Below are 16,223 nucleotides of genomic sequence, written 5' to 3'. Positions count from 1 at the left end.
CCTGTGTCCTTCAGAACTCCAAACCTTGCCCGTGAAAACGAGTCTCCATCCCTCCCCGGCTCCACTTAAATTTCCAAGTTTGTTTGCTCTAGGAAATAAATGATCAGTGCCTACAAAGAAGTGTTGAAGGTTAGAGAGACACATAAGGGTTGCCCCCAAAACTAGAAGGCTCAGAAGCCTGAACAGTCTGGAAGGAACCCAGACTTGGAGAATTAGGGACACAGCTCAGGAGGTGAAAAACCAACAGTAAATTCCGCTCAGCCACCAGGGAGACAGTGGGCCTCCCCGATGTCCACTCACCGAACATGCTGCCCTCGTAGCCGTCCTTTGTGAGGGGCCGGAGCTCGTTTTTCCCCATTGCGTAACGCTTGTAGCTCTGCCAGGCGAACTGCATCATCTACAAGAAAAGGCGGAGACATGAGTGTGGCGATTCCCAACAGTGCAGCCTGGCTGCCTGGCTTTGCCATTTGCAACAGGGTTTGAAACCACGTTTGGAAAGTAATCTTCCAAATTGAGGAAAATGACTTCCTCCTGCTATACTTTTAGATTCATAATTACAGCTGCCCAGAAGGCCATTCTCCTCGAACAACCCCATGTGTCCAGAGTCTATGCATAGATTTCCTAGAGAAGAGAAAGCCAAAGTGAAGAGCCACCTCTTCCATGAAGCCTTCTCTGTTTTGCTCTGGCCTAAAGTGATCCTCTGAAGGAAGGCAAACAACTTGCTGAATGATGCCTGTTACAATCAAATAGAACAAGCCCCTGAGTGAAGGGCTGTTACCTCCGTTTTGTAGGTAAGGACACAGATCAGACATGAGGGGACTGTCCAAGGTTACACAGTGAGTCAGTGCTGGGAATTGAACCCATGCCCTCTGGCTCCAAAGTCTAGGTCTGTCCCAAAGCCTTGGTGCTGTCCCTTAAAGTCACCACAGGACTCTCTTTGAACTCCTCCAACACATGGCTGGACCTACTCTGGCTATCTCAGGCTCCCAGGCACCCCAGCTTTTTGTTCTCTTGGCTCTGAACCATAAACTCCTTGACATCAGAAATTATGCATACCTTGTCTCAGTTTCTCCCACAGCACCCAGCACAAGGCCTGGCATATGCAGGCAGCAAAGAGTATTTGTCAATTTTGTCATCCAGTGTGGGAGTTGTTACACATTAAGGCAACTATGTCAGCAACTTGGACGCATTATGCAGGCACCTTAGTCCTCTGGCTGCACCTGGCACTGAAGGCTGGAGGAATGCAAGGTGACAATCGGCTCCAGCCCCCCTCCCCTGTCCCTCAGGGTCTCCCTTCTTTGCCTTTGCATGGCAGGCTGCAGGAGGAGGAGAACAGGGCAGAGCTCTAGGGTGGCCATGGGGTAGAAGACGGAGCCAGGGCAGGCAACTAAGGGACGGGTGGGTGGGGAGCAGCGTGGTACAGTGGAAAGAACTGAGACTTGGGGGCCAGAGAGGCCTGTGTTCTAATTCCATCTCTGTCACTATCTCTTTGGCCAGTGACCAGATATCTCTGAGCCTCAGATGCCTCATTAAGTTGGGAATAACAAGGCCTGCTTTGCCACAACCCTGAAACGTTTACATGAAAGAAAGAGGCTGGAAATGCCTAGCTTCTGACCAGACACAGCAAGTGATCTATAAACGCTGGTTGATCAGCCTTTAAAATACCCATCTGGTTCTCCTCGCCTCATTTGTCCACCTCCTTCTGTCCATCCTGTTAGTTCTCAGACTTCGGTGTGCACCAGAATCACCTGGAGGGCTTGTAAAAAGGGCCCCATTCCTGAGTTTCTGATTCAGCAGGACTGAATTTGCTTTCCTAACAAGTCCCCACGTGATACTGCTCCATGGGCCACATCTGAGAACCACTGAACTATCATGTCATGCATGTTTATCTGTTTGTCACCTTGCTTCCAGCTTCCTTTTGCTTTTCTTCTATCTCCTGGCCTCCCTTCCTCCTCAGCCCCCTCTTTCTGGACATTCCCACCTGCAGTCTCTGCGCTCTGGTGCCAAGGCTTGGAAGCTGTCTCTTCTAGGCACATCAGGACAGTAACTACGCCATGCTCGCTGCACAGACCAGGAGGAAGACGCGATATGTCTGTGGCCTGTGTTCTCCATCAAATGGCAGCAAAACCTAGTACCACCTCTCCCGTTTGTAGATGGTGAAGCAGAGGCCCACAGATGGGAAGCAGTCAGGGCTGCACAGCCAGCACAGCTGGAATCCAGCTCTCTCAACTCCTGGGCCAGGAGACCCCACCCCTGTGCCTGGCTTGATATGTGGCTTCCCATGTGACACACATGCAAATGTCATGGTAATGCATGCCTAGCACTTTGCTCTGGCTTTGAGCCCTGGTTCCATTCCTCTGTTATTTTCTACTTATCCTGAATTGGCAATAACGGAAACTAATTGCTGGGTACAGGCGGGTGCTTGAGGGAGACTGGCCTCCGCCCTCAGGCTCCCTCCATTAAGTCAGCGTCAGAGGAAGGAAGGGCCGGGGTGGGGAGGGAGCGCAGCAGGAGGCTGTGAAAACATAAACGATGGCAGGAGAGAAGGAGCAGAGGTCTGGAGGGGGAAGAGTGCACCCTACCCTCAATACCTCTCCTGCGTAAGGCAGAGAGCGATGTGGGTGTACAGAAGTAATTAAGAAAATCACAGGTATCTACATGTTCTCAAAGGAGCTGTCACCGCAGGGATGCGGAGCTGTTTGGAACATGGCCCGTTCTTATATCATCCACATCAGCGAAGGGGAATGACGGCCCCAACGAGTCCTGTGTCACTTGGGACTGGATTCCAAAGGCACTCAGAGCTTCTCTTAAATGCCTGCACGCACACACACACACAAAGTGCACACAGACTGTGAACTTGCATCTCCCGCCTAGAGTCACGAGTGGCTCAGCACAGGTGTTACAGAATGGGGGTGTCCAGGGGTCCCCAGAGCCTGCAGGCTGGGGGATGGGGAAAAGGAAGCAGCTTTCAGGATGCCTTCACATGCCTGTGGCTGGTGGCTGGTGTCCTTGTTACACAAATGGCTTTGATGCATCCAAGGCCCCAAGGAGGGGGCCTTGGACAGTGGGATGGTATGAAAAAAGCTCACAGAACCTGCGTGAGGTTCTGTGAATGGTCAGAACTGGGGACCATGCCTACTGCGTCACAGGACGCAGTCAGGGATTTAAAAATAAGTGGCAGACATTTTAACTGGACACACCTTGCGGCTTGGAGAAGGGGGAATACCTTTGTGGTTTTGGAAAGGAAAGACTGGGAATCTATGCGGTTCTGGATTAAAAGCTGGTGGGCACCACAACACAGAAAGGCCTCCCCAATTAGAATCGAATAATTGGTAGCTACCGGTAAAGCTGAACTGTGTCTAGGAAGTAGGGAAATGGTATCTCTTAACTTTTCTAAAATTAGCCTGGTTTGGTAGGGGAAGGCAGAAATATGTGTTTGTGGGTGTTTTAAGGAACATAAAACTTAACGGCAGAAATCCGCAAATAATCTAAATCTATATAGCTGTTAAATAAACAGTTCTTTTTCTTCTCACTAAACTCTGGTATTGAGAGTTGTAATTCTGGCGGCGGGCAATCGGGCTCCTAACTAAACCGCCCGTGGGTTCTATTTCAGTCGGAGCAGCCGAGGGGTTCTGTTACACAGGCACTGGATGAGCCGGGGACAGGAACACCCCCCAGCCAGGCAGTCCTCATTTCGCTTCCTCACACACCCTACGCAGCACCTACCAGGCGTCCTGACCTGTGCTTGGCAGTCTGGGCTGCGGCCATGGGGGAATGCTCTCTTGGCCCCTGTCCTCTGCTTCCCTGCCAACTGCTTGTCTTCCTTCAGATCCCAGTTGAAAGAGTACTCTGCAGAGAGACCTCCCCAGCCAAGCCTAAGTCAGGACCCTACTCCTACCTCCATTCGTGATGCCCAGGGCCCTAGCAGCCTACAGCCAGGCTTTTATGTTTGCAACTATTTGGTCAGTCCTCCTACCCCTTATTCACTGCCACAAGGCCGGCAACTCATCCAGGGACATAACAGGCACATAACAGTTGCTCACCAAATATTTGCTGGCTCTGGAGCTTAACACATGGCTGGGAGACGCAATGTGGACCATACACGGCACAGGTAAGAAAGGTCACAGGTCAGAGGGAAGGACCTTGTGAGCAACAGAAGTGCTCAGAAGAAGGTAAGCCTATGTCTCAAGGGATACTTCGTGGGTACCCAAGTATCCTGATGGCCAACTGGGGCTGTGAGGGGGTACAAGAGGATAATGCACAGAAAGGCTAAACTTAATCCGGAACTGGTGATAAGTATCCTGGGTGACCCCTGGACTTGGCTTTAGAGATAGACAGTCCCTGGCTTTATGCTTCGGCAATTCTAAGCCCTCAAAGGCCACCTACTCCACTTCCTGAGCTATGCAAGTTCCTTAATAAAAGATTAAGTAATCTATCTTTGGACACCTCCAGTGACAGGGTGCTCACCACCTTACAGGGCAGCCCATTCCACTGCAGAGTTTCACAAAGTTTTTCCTTAATCCAAATCTGTGTTCCCCTTTGGGCCATGGAGAAGTCAGTTGATATACTTCCATAACATAGACCTTCAGTCACAGGGAGCCAACTTTCTAATGGTTCAGAAAACTGTGTCTGTGTGTGTGTGTGTGTGTGTGTGTGTGTGTGTGTGTGTATCGAGAGAGAGAGAGAGAGAGAGAGAGAGAGAGAGAGAGAGAGAGAGAGAAGCAAACAGAGTAAAACATTAACATTTGAGGAATCTGGGAAAAGGGTAAATGTGAAATGTTGGCTAGATTTTTGCAACTTTTCTACAAGCCTGAAATTATGATTATTTTAAACCCATTAGGGAACTTTGCTGGAGGTTGATGTCATTTTCCCCCAAACTTATACATTACAAAATCTATCTTTCTCCACTTTGACTCATGACAGAATGGGCCTGCTGCCAGTCTCCTTGCAGCTCTTGTTACCCGCAGCTTCTCCCAAACCCTGCTGGGCTTTTACAACCCCTCGCCAAGCCTGTCCTGCACACTCTGGTCAGAAGATGAAGCAAACGAGGAACTAGCAATTTGGATTCTTCTTTTATAATTATATTACCATGTTCAAGTGAGGTGCCTGGTTTTATTCTGTTTTTCCTGCTCCAAAAATAAAAAGCCCCTTTGGTGGTTCTGAGCATTTTCCAGAAGTCCCAGTGCCGTCTGGCTTTCAACCCCCATGCCCTCTCCACCCACATCTGCACCAGTCTTTCACTTAGCTCAGTTCTATGCCCTCTGCTTCCTTCTTCTGCATAGTCTTTTTTTTTAAATCCTTGCCCAATGATATGTTTATTGATTTTAGAGAGAAAGGAAGAGAGAGAGAGAGACAGAGAAATATCAATGTGAGAGAGAAACATTGATTGGTGGCCCAACCGGGGATCGAACCCACAACCTAGGTGTGTGCCCTGACCAGGAATCAAGTCCGCAACCCTTTGGTGTAAGGACGATGCTCCCACAAACTGAGCCACCTGGCCAGGGTTTCATACACTACTTACCCCAGTTTTAAAACAAGGCTGATCTATCCATCCATCCATCCATCATCCATCCATCCATCCAAGGTATATATGCTCATTGTAGAAGAGCAGAGAGAAAGAAAACTACCATATTCAAATACTATAACTACCATTCCTATTTTAATGTTTTTCTTTTCACTTTTTTCCCATTCACCTTTGCTTCTTCCAATACTGATGACATAAACGTTTTCTATTTTATTGTGAAGGTTTGAAAATATCATTTTTAATAGATATATAATAGCCCAGCAAGTAAATTTAATCTTCCTTCCTTATACTTGGACATTTCAGTGATTTCTACTTTGGGGCTATTGTAAGTAACGCCATAATAAATATCTTTGTGTACACTCCTTTCCCATATTTTGAGTAATTTCCAGAGTATCTAAGAAACTGCTAGAAAAAAATTTAGACGTTATTAGTAGGTACATTCCCTTTTAAAGATTAAAATCAGATAGCTTGTTTTGCCCACCATTGAGCAAAATTCTGTGAATAAGAAAATACATAACAATTTTGTGACAATACAGTAAACTAGATCACTTCGGGAGATAAAACTAACATAACAATCGATCGTTGTTACATTTGGGTAGCTCTTTGCCTACTTTATCTCAATTGATTTGGGTAGTTCAGTGAGCTTGACAGGATAGGTATCGTTCCTACCCAGAGATAACCAGGCAAGGGCTAAATAAAGTATGAGATGTAAAGTTTTAAACAGATATTTAAAATTATGTTTCTAGATGTTAGAGATATATAAAAATGCTCATTATATATTAAGTGGAAAGCAGGATACTAAACTATATAGTATGAAACTCACTGGTCTATGGATAGTGTATTAAAGAAAAAAAAAAAAGACTGGAAGGAAGTGTACCAAAATGCTGACAGTGGTTATGTTTGAGAAGTTATTTTTATCTTCTTATTAAGTTAGACTTTCTGCATTTTCTATGATGAATATAGAAATGTTTGTAATGTGAAAATTAAAGGTTTTTAAAATGAAAAACAAAAAGAAAAAGAAAAATATAAGGAATAAGTGATATGGTGCTACTCCTAAGTCAAAGGGAAGTACTTGGGTGGTTGGCCATGGGGCAGATGGGATGGAGCTGGGTTTCGATGTGAGAGAAGGCCACCAGCAAGAGACACAACATAAACAGAAGCACAGAACTAGAATATCAGAGTCAAACAGAATCTGAGTGCCAGAGACATCATCTAGTCCCAAAACCACATTTTACAAGGACTATGTGAAACCCAGACAGGGTAAGTGACTTGTCATGGCAAGGACACAGTTGTTATTAGCAGAAGGGTGGTTTTGTCACCAAAACCATGGGCCAGGACAGTGAAGCAGCAGACGGGGGCCAGGGCAGCCTAAACCATGGCAAGAGAAATTTGGGACAGACTCAAGAATATAACTATAAGAATCAGGAGACATGAGAACTTAAATACCAAGAGAAATTATACCTCTGCTCCCACTCAGTTCTACAAATACACAATAGGCAGTTACTTGTGTGTGTGCTAGAGACAGAAAGCAGACCTAGATGGTCTCTGGAAGCCCCTCCCTCCCATCAGGCTCTGATTTATGGATTCAAAGAATACCTAACAATAGCCTACAAAGCCTTCCCTTCACCGAGTCCTTTGAAGGCGGAAAGCAAAGCTCCAATGATAGAGACAGGCAGAGCAATCGGAGCTGGATCCTAAGACATCTTGTCAGTTGTTTCTCAAACACAAGCTCTTCTTGTCCGCCAGAACAAATCACAATGACATGAAATCTTAAAATGGAAAATATTTACTAGTTTGAGGCAGACACTATTGTTTTATTTAAGGTATTCTTTCTGCCTGTCTCAGAGCTCTAGGATTGCCTCTCGCAGAAAACTGACCCCGGCACAGATGCCCACCCTGGCAGAGGAGCCCCAGAACAATGGAACCAAGAGAGAAAGGATGCATTTGAGGAGAGAGGGAATGGGAATAATGGCAGACCACCACCAGAGGAAAAAGTAATAGAAAGTTTGTGTTGGAAAGTTTTTTGGGCGCAACTGGGGAGGAAGGAGGTGAGCTCGGAATGGAGAGACAGTCTCCCCTTTTTAAAATGAAACACACAGACAGGATCAAGCCTGGCAGTGACCCAGAACCACAGTTGCAACATCTCAAAGCTGCCAAGAAGGGAAATGGATTTTCCCAGTCATTAAAGACACGTGCTTACACTTTACTGCATCTCCAAGCAGTGACACCCGGCCCCGTCGGCAGGGGCGGAGTGGGAAAGGATTCGGTCTCTAATAATCCTGGGATCTAATGACCACACAGATAGAGAGATCAGAATATTGAGTTGATTTTTGTCCCTCACTTTCAGAACAGACCAGGGAAACAGCGGACAGCTTGGTAGCCGAACACCATCCATGTTGGATTTCTCAGTCCAGCCCCGTCCGTGGGTGCCCCACATGATGGTCTGACTGATGACTGCTGATGAGACATAACCTTTGGTCTACAGTTCAGAAGCTGGATGCAGGTGGGATTCGGTTAGGCTAGGGGTTGTGGAGGGGGGTTGAAAGGGTAGGCACTGCCTCCAACCCTCTCACTTTTAGGTTTCCCTGAGCTATGGAAAAGCACCTGTCAGAAATGGAAGTGTGATATGACTCCCTGTTTATCTGAGGTCCGCACAGATCTCCCACATCCTGCCCGTGGGGATTCAAGTTTGAGCAGTCTCAGAAACCTCGCCCCATCGCTAGCTGTTCTGAGGCACTGTGGTTGCAAGCATGGGCCTTGGAGGCAGACAGACCCTTGCCACTTGAAGTGTGGTCTTGGGACCAGCAGATGGGCATACCCAGGAGGCATGTTGGACATGCAGCATCCTGGACCTCACCCCATACCTGCTGAATCAGAACCAGCATTTCAACAAGATCCCTAGGTGATCCAAATACACGTTAAAGTTAGACACTGTTATAGGGCTCTGCTGCCTACTGGCTGGGTGGCTTTGATGGGTAACTTAACCTCCCTGAGACTCAGTTTCCTTATCTGTAAAAGAAGAACAGGAATCTTTAATCCTTACAATAACCCTGAGAGAAAATATGTAGAATGTTTATTTAGCACAGGTGCTGGTTTATAATAAGTGCTCAATAAAAAGCAGCCAAAAGATGACTGCTAGCCTATTAATTTACCTACTAAGTATCATTCCATCCATTTGCCTCTGCACTCTAATCCACATCCTTCGCATTTCTCTGTGGGACTCCAGCAGCAGCCTGTAAATGGCCCACAGCAGTCCTTTGTGGCCTCCTACACTGTTCTCCACACTAGCCAGGGAGATTATTTGAAATGCAAATTTATTCATAGCTCCACCCCACCCCCAACACACACTTACACACTTCTGTCAGATATAAAGATCAAACTCATTAAAGCCCATCAAGACTTGCAGAGGCCCATCACTCATGCCTCCAGCCTGTCTCAGGCACACTTAGCTTCCATTCCCAGTTCCTCAAAAATCCACGCCTCCTCCCGCCACAGGGCCTCCCACTCCTTGGACGACTTGTCCCTCCCCTTTCGGCCTGGCAAATACCACTCATCTTTCAGATCTCAACCTAGTTGCCAGGTCTTAATGAAGCCTGGCCTCCTGGATCAGGGTGAAGGCCCCTATTACAGAGGAAAATTAAAGTCAGAATTTAATATTGATTGGGTGATTGATTAATTAGCATCTATTTCCCCCACTGGAATGTAGGCTCCATGGCTCACTATTGCTCCCCAGCACTTAGCAGAGTGCCCAGCATATAGAGACCTTCCATAAAATTATGAATAAATGTTTAAGGATGTTGACAACACAGGGGGGGGCCCCCCCCAGCCCACTCCTGTCATGAAAATCATGGGAAAGCAGTGATACCTGGGACAGAAACCCACTGCCCAGTGGCTTTAACTCAGCAAGGGTTTACCAACAGCCCAACAAGGGAACAGCTTCAACTGTGAGGCCACAAGGGACAGCGAGAACGGGTGAGATACTTTCCTGCTGAGAACGTTTATGATCTCCGTGCGGAGTTTGCAGATGGACAAAAGGAGCTGATGGAGAAGGCCACAAGCAAATTTGAGCTCTGTCACTGCACTGAGATTGGTTCCCCAACTGCAAAGTGAAGGGTCCTCCTTGATTTTAGCCCAGTGAGGCCCATTTTGGACTTCTGACCTTCAAAACTATAAGGGAATGAATTTGTGTTAAGTCACAGAGTCTGTGATTTGTCATTGTAACAATAGGAAACTAATATGCCACCGTGGAACTGTTTGCCAATGAAAAACTGGATGAACAAACCACCAAATCTCCAATGCACTTTCTATTCCAGCTTAGCCCTTTTTCTGCATAAGAAATTTGGATACTCTGGAGCATGGGTACTAGCATCCTGTTCTCCTATAGCCCCTTGCGATCCATCAATGACAATCCTTTTGCAGGAGAATAATTTCTCTGGTGTCTGTCTCTCCTGCCCTTGAGCGCTGTGACCTATTCGCCTCTGCATCCCCAACCCCTGGCATGGAGTCTGGCCACACAGAGGAAGTGAAATAGCCCATTAGTAATGATCACGGCTACACTTGTCACCTCCCTTATCCAGCAGTGAACACCTGCTGAGCACTCACCCTGTGCCAAGCATTGGGCCAAGCCCTGCAACGAACCTTGCGAGGCGGGTTACCATTATTATCCCTATTTTACAGGTTGAAGCAATTGAGTCCTGGAGGGTTAAATCACTTGCAAAGGACACAGAACAAATTAGTGGCAGAGCCAGGCAATGCATGCAGCAGAGAGGTGGGGAGCCTGCGCTCTAACTGTGGCGGCACACTGCTTCCCACTCAGTAGTCCTCTGAGGTAAGATTAGTGCCTCCTTTTCCCAACATTCGGGGCTGTGCAGCTGGCAAGTGGCAGGGCCAGTGTTTGAAGCCGGAGTCTGGCTGATTCAAAAGGCTGTGGTATCCTTTCCATCTCACCAGGCTGCTTTGCTGTCTAATGAATGGATGAACAGAACATCGACCCACCACCTCTGAAAGGCATGTGGCACTCTGAGACTCAAAACGAGAACTGGCTGCTGCCTTGTGCCTGGGCCGACTGCTCGTCCTGAGATTCTACTGCTCTTGGAAGACAAGAAATGTCCAAATTCCCAGTTCCCAGAGGCTCAGTCTGCTAGAAGGAATGCATGACCTGCTTTAAAGCTGCTCCGGCTGTGCTTGGAGCCTCTGGAAATGTGAAAGAGACAGAATCAGTTCTTTTGCCGAAATTTCAAAAGGAAAAAGAAAAAGGTTTAAATGAAAACAAGAAAAATACCAAAGTAAAAAGGTAGAGAGACCTTGACCGGCACGTGGAGAAAAGTAATTTCCACTGCCAGGTTTCCCAGGGAGGCAATACTATTTGAAATCTGGAAGTTCAGTCTTGCTACTCACTTTCTAGACTGTTAGTGGCCTAGAAGTCCTGTTTCGGGCCTTTGGGGTTCACAGGGTGGCCCTGAACTGAGGATGAGAAATAAAGGCTCCAGAAGGGCAGGCGCCTTGTTTTCCAATCAGAGTCTCCATCTCTTGGGTAAACAGCTCTGGGTACAGAATCTTCAGACCCATCTTTAACTAATCCATGTAAAACAATGTGGAACATCTACATTTCCTGGCGGTTCTCCTTGGATCCCGAAGAGGATAGAACCATTCTACTCAGAGAGTCCATTCCTGGACTCGAGAAGGAGGCCTGATAATCTCTGGACACTCACAGACAGGGAAGGGCCCGGTTTCTTGTCCAGTAAAACTGTGTCAGTCAAGGCTTGGACAATGAACCATTGAGCATCTCCATGTAGCAGCCCTTGTGCCAGATGTCATCACATACATCTCATTTAACCCTCCATCGCTATTCTTGGAAGCAGGTATTATGCCCATTTTACAGAGAAGGATACTGAGGTTCAGAGAGGTTCCATAACTATTCCAAGGACCTACAGCCAATAAGTGGAGGATTTAGATTCAAACCCAGGTCTGGTTCCAACCTTTGCCTCTTCTTGTTCTTTCTTCAACATCCCCCCCATCTAAAATCTATTCAGAAAATATGTATTGAGCATGTACTATGTTCAGTATTCCCTCACTTATCGCAGGTATTACATTCTAGACCCCCTCCCCCGCGATAGGTGAAAATCCACAAAGTTGGAACCTTACATTTATTTTAGTATTTATATATATTTTAAGGCTTTATAAACCCTTCCCACACACTTATAAACCATTCCCAGTCCCTTATTAACCTTTCCCACTCCCTTATTAACCTTTTCCACACTTTTGTAAACACTACTTATGTTCTTAAACATATTCTACACTCTTAAACCTATGTAACTTTAACAACGTATGTATACAGTACCGAAAATCCTGCGATATAGCAAAAAATCCACGATAAATAATTAAATATAATATTTTTTAAAATCCCACGATACAGTGAGGCCGCGATAGAGAGAGGGACTACTATATCCATATACACAGTAGATGACCTTTCCCTTTATTTCTCCTAGGATCCCATCAGCAGAGATTTCAAAGTACGTATTTTCTGTTTTTTTCTCTTTTTGGGGGGGTGAGGGTAGGGGCTAGAAAGGCTTTCAAAACCCACTGATAAGGTTACCTGTTCACACCAGGAGAATTCCAAAGCAGTAAACAGACTCACTCAGCCCTACAGAAACCATATAAAATGATTCAGGTCTTAGAGCTCATTTGTCCTAGGAAGCCAAGTAACTGCCACCCTGTAGGCTCCTTGAGTTTGCATTGATCAGACAGCTCAGTGTAGGCTTCCTTTCCATTTTTTCTAGGTCTGTAAAGATGGACAATGTGCAGGGACACTTCTGGATTCATAATCGGGTTGGTGGTGGCTTCTCACTCCTATAAGACTGAATTTCATGGGACATATTCCTTGACAGTGCTGAGCTGAAGTGCTGTGTTCTTAAAAGAATTCCTGCAACCCTATTATGAAAGATGACCTAATCACATGGGAGAGAGAAAAACATCAACCAATTTGATTTCAAAACCCTGAAACAGATGACCAAAGAATAATTAAGAAAACCAAAAGGCTCAAATCTTGATGAACTAATGGGACAGACTAGGAGAGAGAGAGAGGAAGCAAGTGAAAACTCAGATCTTCAAGTGCCATGGGTTTTTGAACTGTCTGAATGATCAGAATCAAAGCGCTCACAGGCCTGGCTTGATTTTTCGCTTTCTCCTCCCACCTCCCTCCAATCCACACATCCCACTTTCAAAGAACTGAAGGCACCTGCCCCAGCTCCGCTGCTCTGGCTTCTAATGGAGCCACGCTTTTCTCTGCCAAGCTCTGTCCAGATATGGGCTTCCCGCTGGGGCCTGTGAACTTGCTGCAGGGAGGTGGCAGCGCCTGCAGAGGCCAGCAAAACAGACCCGTTCACAGAAGGCAGACGAACGGACTGATGGCTGTCACAGGTGATGCAACGTTCACACAATTTCTCTTCCCTGTACTTGCTTTTGAGGTACAAGTATATATGGGTGATGGTGGCTCACTCGGGCTCTTTCATAAATCTCAAAGACAGGCCTTTTCAGACATTCCTGACAAAAGAAAGGCCTTGGTGAGGTTTCTGTCACTGTCAGCCGTATGTTCCGTATAAGGGAGAAAACCATCCTGTTGTCCCAATTCTGAGCTCAGTGCTGAAAAAACATTGCATAAAATGGTATCAGTTCAGCTGGCAGGGTGGGGGTGGGGTGGGGTCTTCTCCAGCTGAGGTTAATAAAAAAACGCTAAGGCTTGCATGCCTGTTCTAAGGCATCCAACCTGCCCACCCAAGAGGATGTTCTTTTTGTCTGTCATTTTTCTGGGCAAGAGGAAGAAATGCCTCTTATTTTCACTGTGGACTTGGTGCTCCATTTAGGAACCTTAAAGAGATATGAGTAACTGTTCACTTTCAGATCTCACTCTGGGCTTGGCTGGTACCCCTTAGAGTGAATAAAAAGGATGAGCCTCATTAGCTGGAATTCCATGGCCCCCTCACGGATGGAAAGTCACTAAGTGAGAAAGCTTCACTCAGAGTGATAAAAGGGAGTCAGGGGTGGAAATGATGCAAAAGAGACAGACTGTAAATGCAAAAACGTTTCCTGAGTGATTGGCTGTGGCTATATAACCACAAAAGGTTTAAACCCTCTTGAGGTTAAGGAAAAAACCAGAGGAAAATCAGAGGCACCTTTCCTCTTTTCCTGGGATAAACCCAGCAAAACTTTAAAATGCAAAACATCTCTAAACAGCTATTTGATTAGGGTTTTTTCCCCAACTAGGCAATGATAATTAGCAAATGTCTGGGAGATGAGATTAAATATGTCAATCAGTCCATCTCAAGGGTTTAGCATGAACAATGTAGAATGTAATTATTTTTAAGCGATAACCACTTTTGTGGGGTTACAGCCTTAACTAGAGATCTGAAACCCAATAGATAACCTCTCCCCATGCTCAGAACAGCTGCTTACCACTTAAAAGAAAAATAGCAATGTCAACTGTTATCTGAAAATTCCACCAGTGTGACCTTTAAAGAGAATGATTTTGAGTATTTCTGGTGATAACTCTGCCACAATTTCTTCCACTAATGGGACATTTTCAAAACCAGCAGGATGATGGAGATAACCTGACTTCACAGGGTTGCAAATAGATGCCACCTGCAATATCTAATGCCCTATTTTCTCCATTGGTGATCATTTCTTAGGTTGGAAATCATCAGAAATCTAAAGATTCACAACTCCTCCCTTCTCCATGCAGTCTGTAGAGGTGTGCAAAATGGGTCCCGCAGTAGAGACTGGTATGTAATGGGACAGAATGTTATCCCAAAGAGGAGAGCAGAATGCAGCCAACCATTTAGACGTGTTTTTTTTCTTCTTTGCTACTGGGGAATGTTGCACCATGAAGAACTACTCTGGTTCAAAAGAAGTCTTAAAATTCTAAGACTCAGGCTGTTGTCACACCGGGTCCATTTTTCACCCCATTTTTCAACTATTTCTCAAAATAGCTTTTTATAATACTGTGATGGCAAAATAGTTTAAAAACAGGGAGGTTTCACTTCTTCAGTCTGTAACTACAGAAACACGTATGTCTTGGACACAAAGGGAGGTTACCAGGCAACATGACAAAAATGAATAACATTGATACTCCGTCCCATGGTAATAGCTTTTATAATTAAAGATTACGGCAAATACAATAGATCCCAACACAAATGGGAATAATGGAAACACGGCCATCTCTCTGTCTCTTTGTCAGCAACTTACCCGTCTACACATGGATTTTATACTTCTGTGGGGCTGGAGGGGTCTGTAATTCACCACCTGCCAGTGTCAGTGGCCATAACTCTAACTGGGGCGGCACTTCCTTGACTGAGTTCTCTCAAGTGATAATTAAACCTGCCAGCCTCACTTGTAAGGTCTGATCACAACTGAGCAGTGCATGTATACGTTGGCATGTCTGACAGTGACAAGTTCTCCAAGTACCAGTGGCTGGTGCCTGGGCTGCCAGCTCTCTCATCATGAGATAAGTATCTCCTTTTTCAAGCACCTTGAGTCACAGCCCCTGCCCCACGAGCCTTCACCTTTTCTTTTAATCGAACAATGTTTTGCAATTTCAGTTCCATCTATCAGGTGCCTCTATTGTCCGCTAATAGAGTTTACAGAATCCTATTCCCCAGTCTATAGCCAGGGCCGAGAACTCTTCAGTCATTCTTGTAAGCCCAAGAACATTTCAGATGCACTATAAATTGAACTTGAACTTCATCCACGATCAGCTGCTGACCTGAGAACGTACCAGCAAGGGCTTCAATTCATAATTAGATGTTGGCTAGACAAATTACCTGCCAATAGTACCTTTGCCTACCAGTATCACACAGGCCAATAATGTTCAGTGTGGGGATACAAGGAAAGAGAACTCTCCTGAGAGGAAGTGTTTTTGCAAAATCCATTTCCTTGACAACTGTTTTCCAAGCAAATGCTAGTAACTGCAGGGTTTTTTTTTTTTTTTTCCCTCCATGGTTTTGAACTATTCTGACATCTAAAAATCAACGTTGTCAAATGCACTAATGTGAAAAACAGGGATTAAAATAGAAGCTAAAAAAAATTTTTTTTAAAGCTCCTAGAGCTGAACAATTTAAAAGCCAGAGATCTACATTATCCTTTTTGGGGGTGGGGACAATAATGAGCAAAAGATGGGCAGCAATTAGAGGGACCTCTACGGATCACTTATTCAGCACAGGTGACCACGGAGAAGAATCTGGAGGACAGATGGCCTGCCATGCTGGGCTCCTCTGCCCTGAGTTCAAGTACTAAACTTGCCTCAATAGGGAATGCAGCCCAGTCCCTGATCATCCCCTTCTGGCTCAAAGGACTAGGTTGTGTTCCTTTAGAAGCACATAATTTCTGATTTTCTGAAACGGGCCCAGTTTCAAATATTCCATCCCATCATCAATGTGTCAGATACCATGCTTTAAGTTTTTATTTGGGAAATGGTCTTATGGGATTGGTGGACCTCCCTGGTGTACACAGAACAGCCCACTCCCAGGGCAAAGACAGACCAGGAGTCTCTGCTCAAACTGACTCTTCTCCCCTTGATGACTTTAATGACATTGAAATTATTAGCTCAACTCTAAACAAGTCGTGGCAAATCAGGACACTTCTTAACATAATCATCTACCCATCCATCTTTCCATCCATCCACCCAGTATTCCACATTAAGTACTGC

The 16,223-nt window shown here is 45.7% G+C and overlaps 1 protein-coding gene across 1 annotated transcript in view; it reads right to left on the bottom strand.

Moving 5' to 3' along the window:
• Window positions 1-16,223, bottom strand: part of LOC150014381 (mannosyl-oligosaccharide 1,2-alpha-mannosidase IC-like) — a 95,725-nt gene that overhangs the window by 43,269 nt on the left and 36,233 nt on the right. The window contains exon 2 of the mRNA XM_090268821.1: window positions 301-397. Within this exon, the coding sequence (XP_090124947.1) occupies window positions 301-397 (97 nt within the window). The remainder of the gene's footprint in view (window positions 1-300; window positions 398-16,223) is intronic.

This window comes from Furipterus horrens, unplaced genomic scaffold (assembly GCF_987537825.1).
Source record: "Furipterus horrens unplaced genomic scaffold, mFurHor1.1.pri manual_scaffold_3, whole genome shotgun sequence".
Taxonomy (NCBI): domain Eukaryota; kingdom Metazoa; phylum Chordata; class Mammalia; order Chiroptera; family Furipteridae; genus Furipterus; species Furipterus horrens.
Note: the sequence above shows the minus strand (reverse complement) of the source record. Positions and strands in the feature narration are given on the sequence as shown.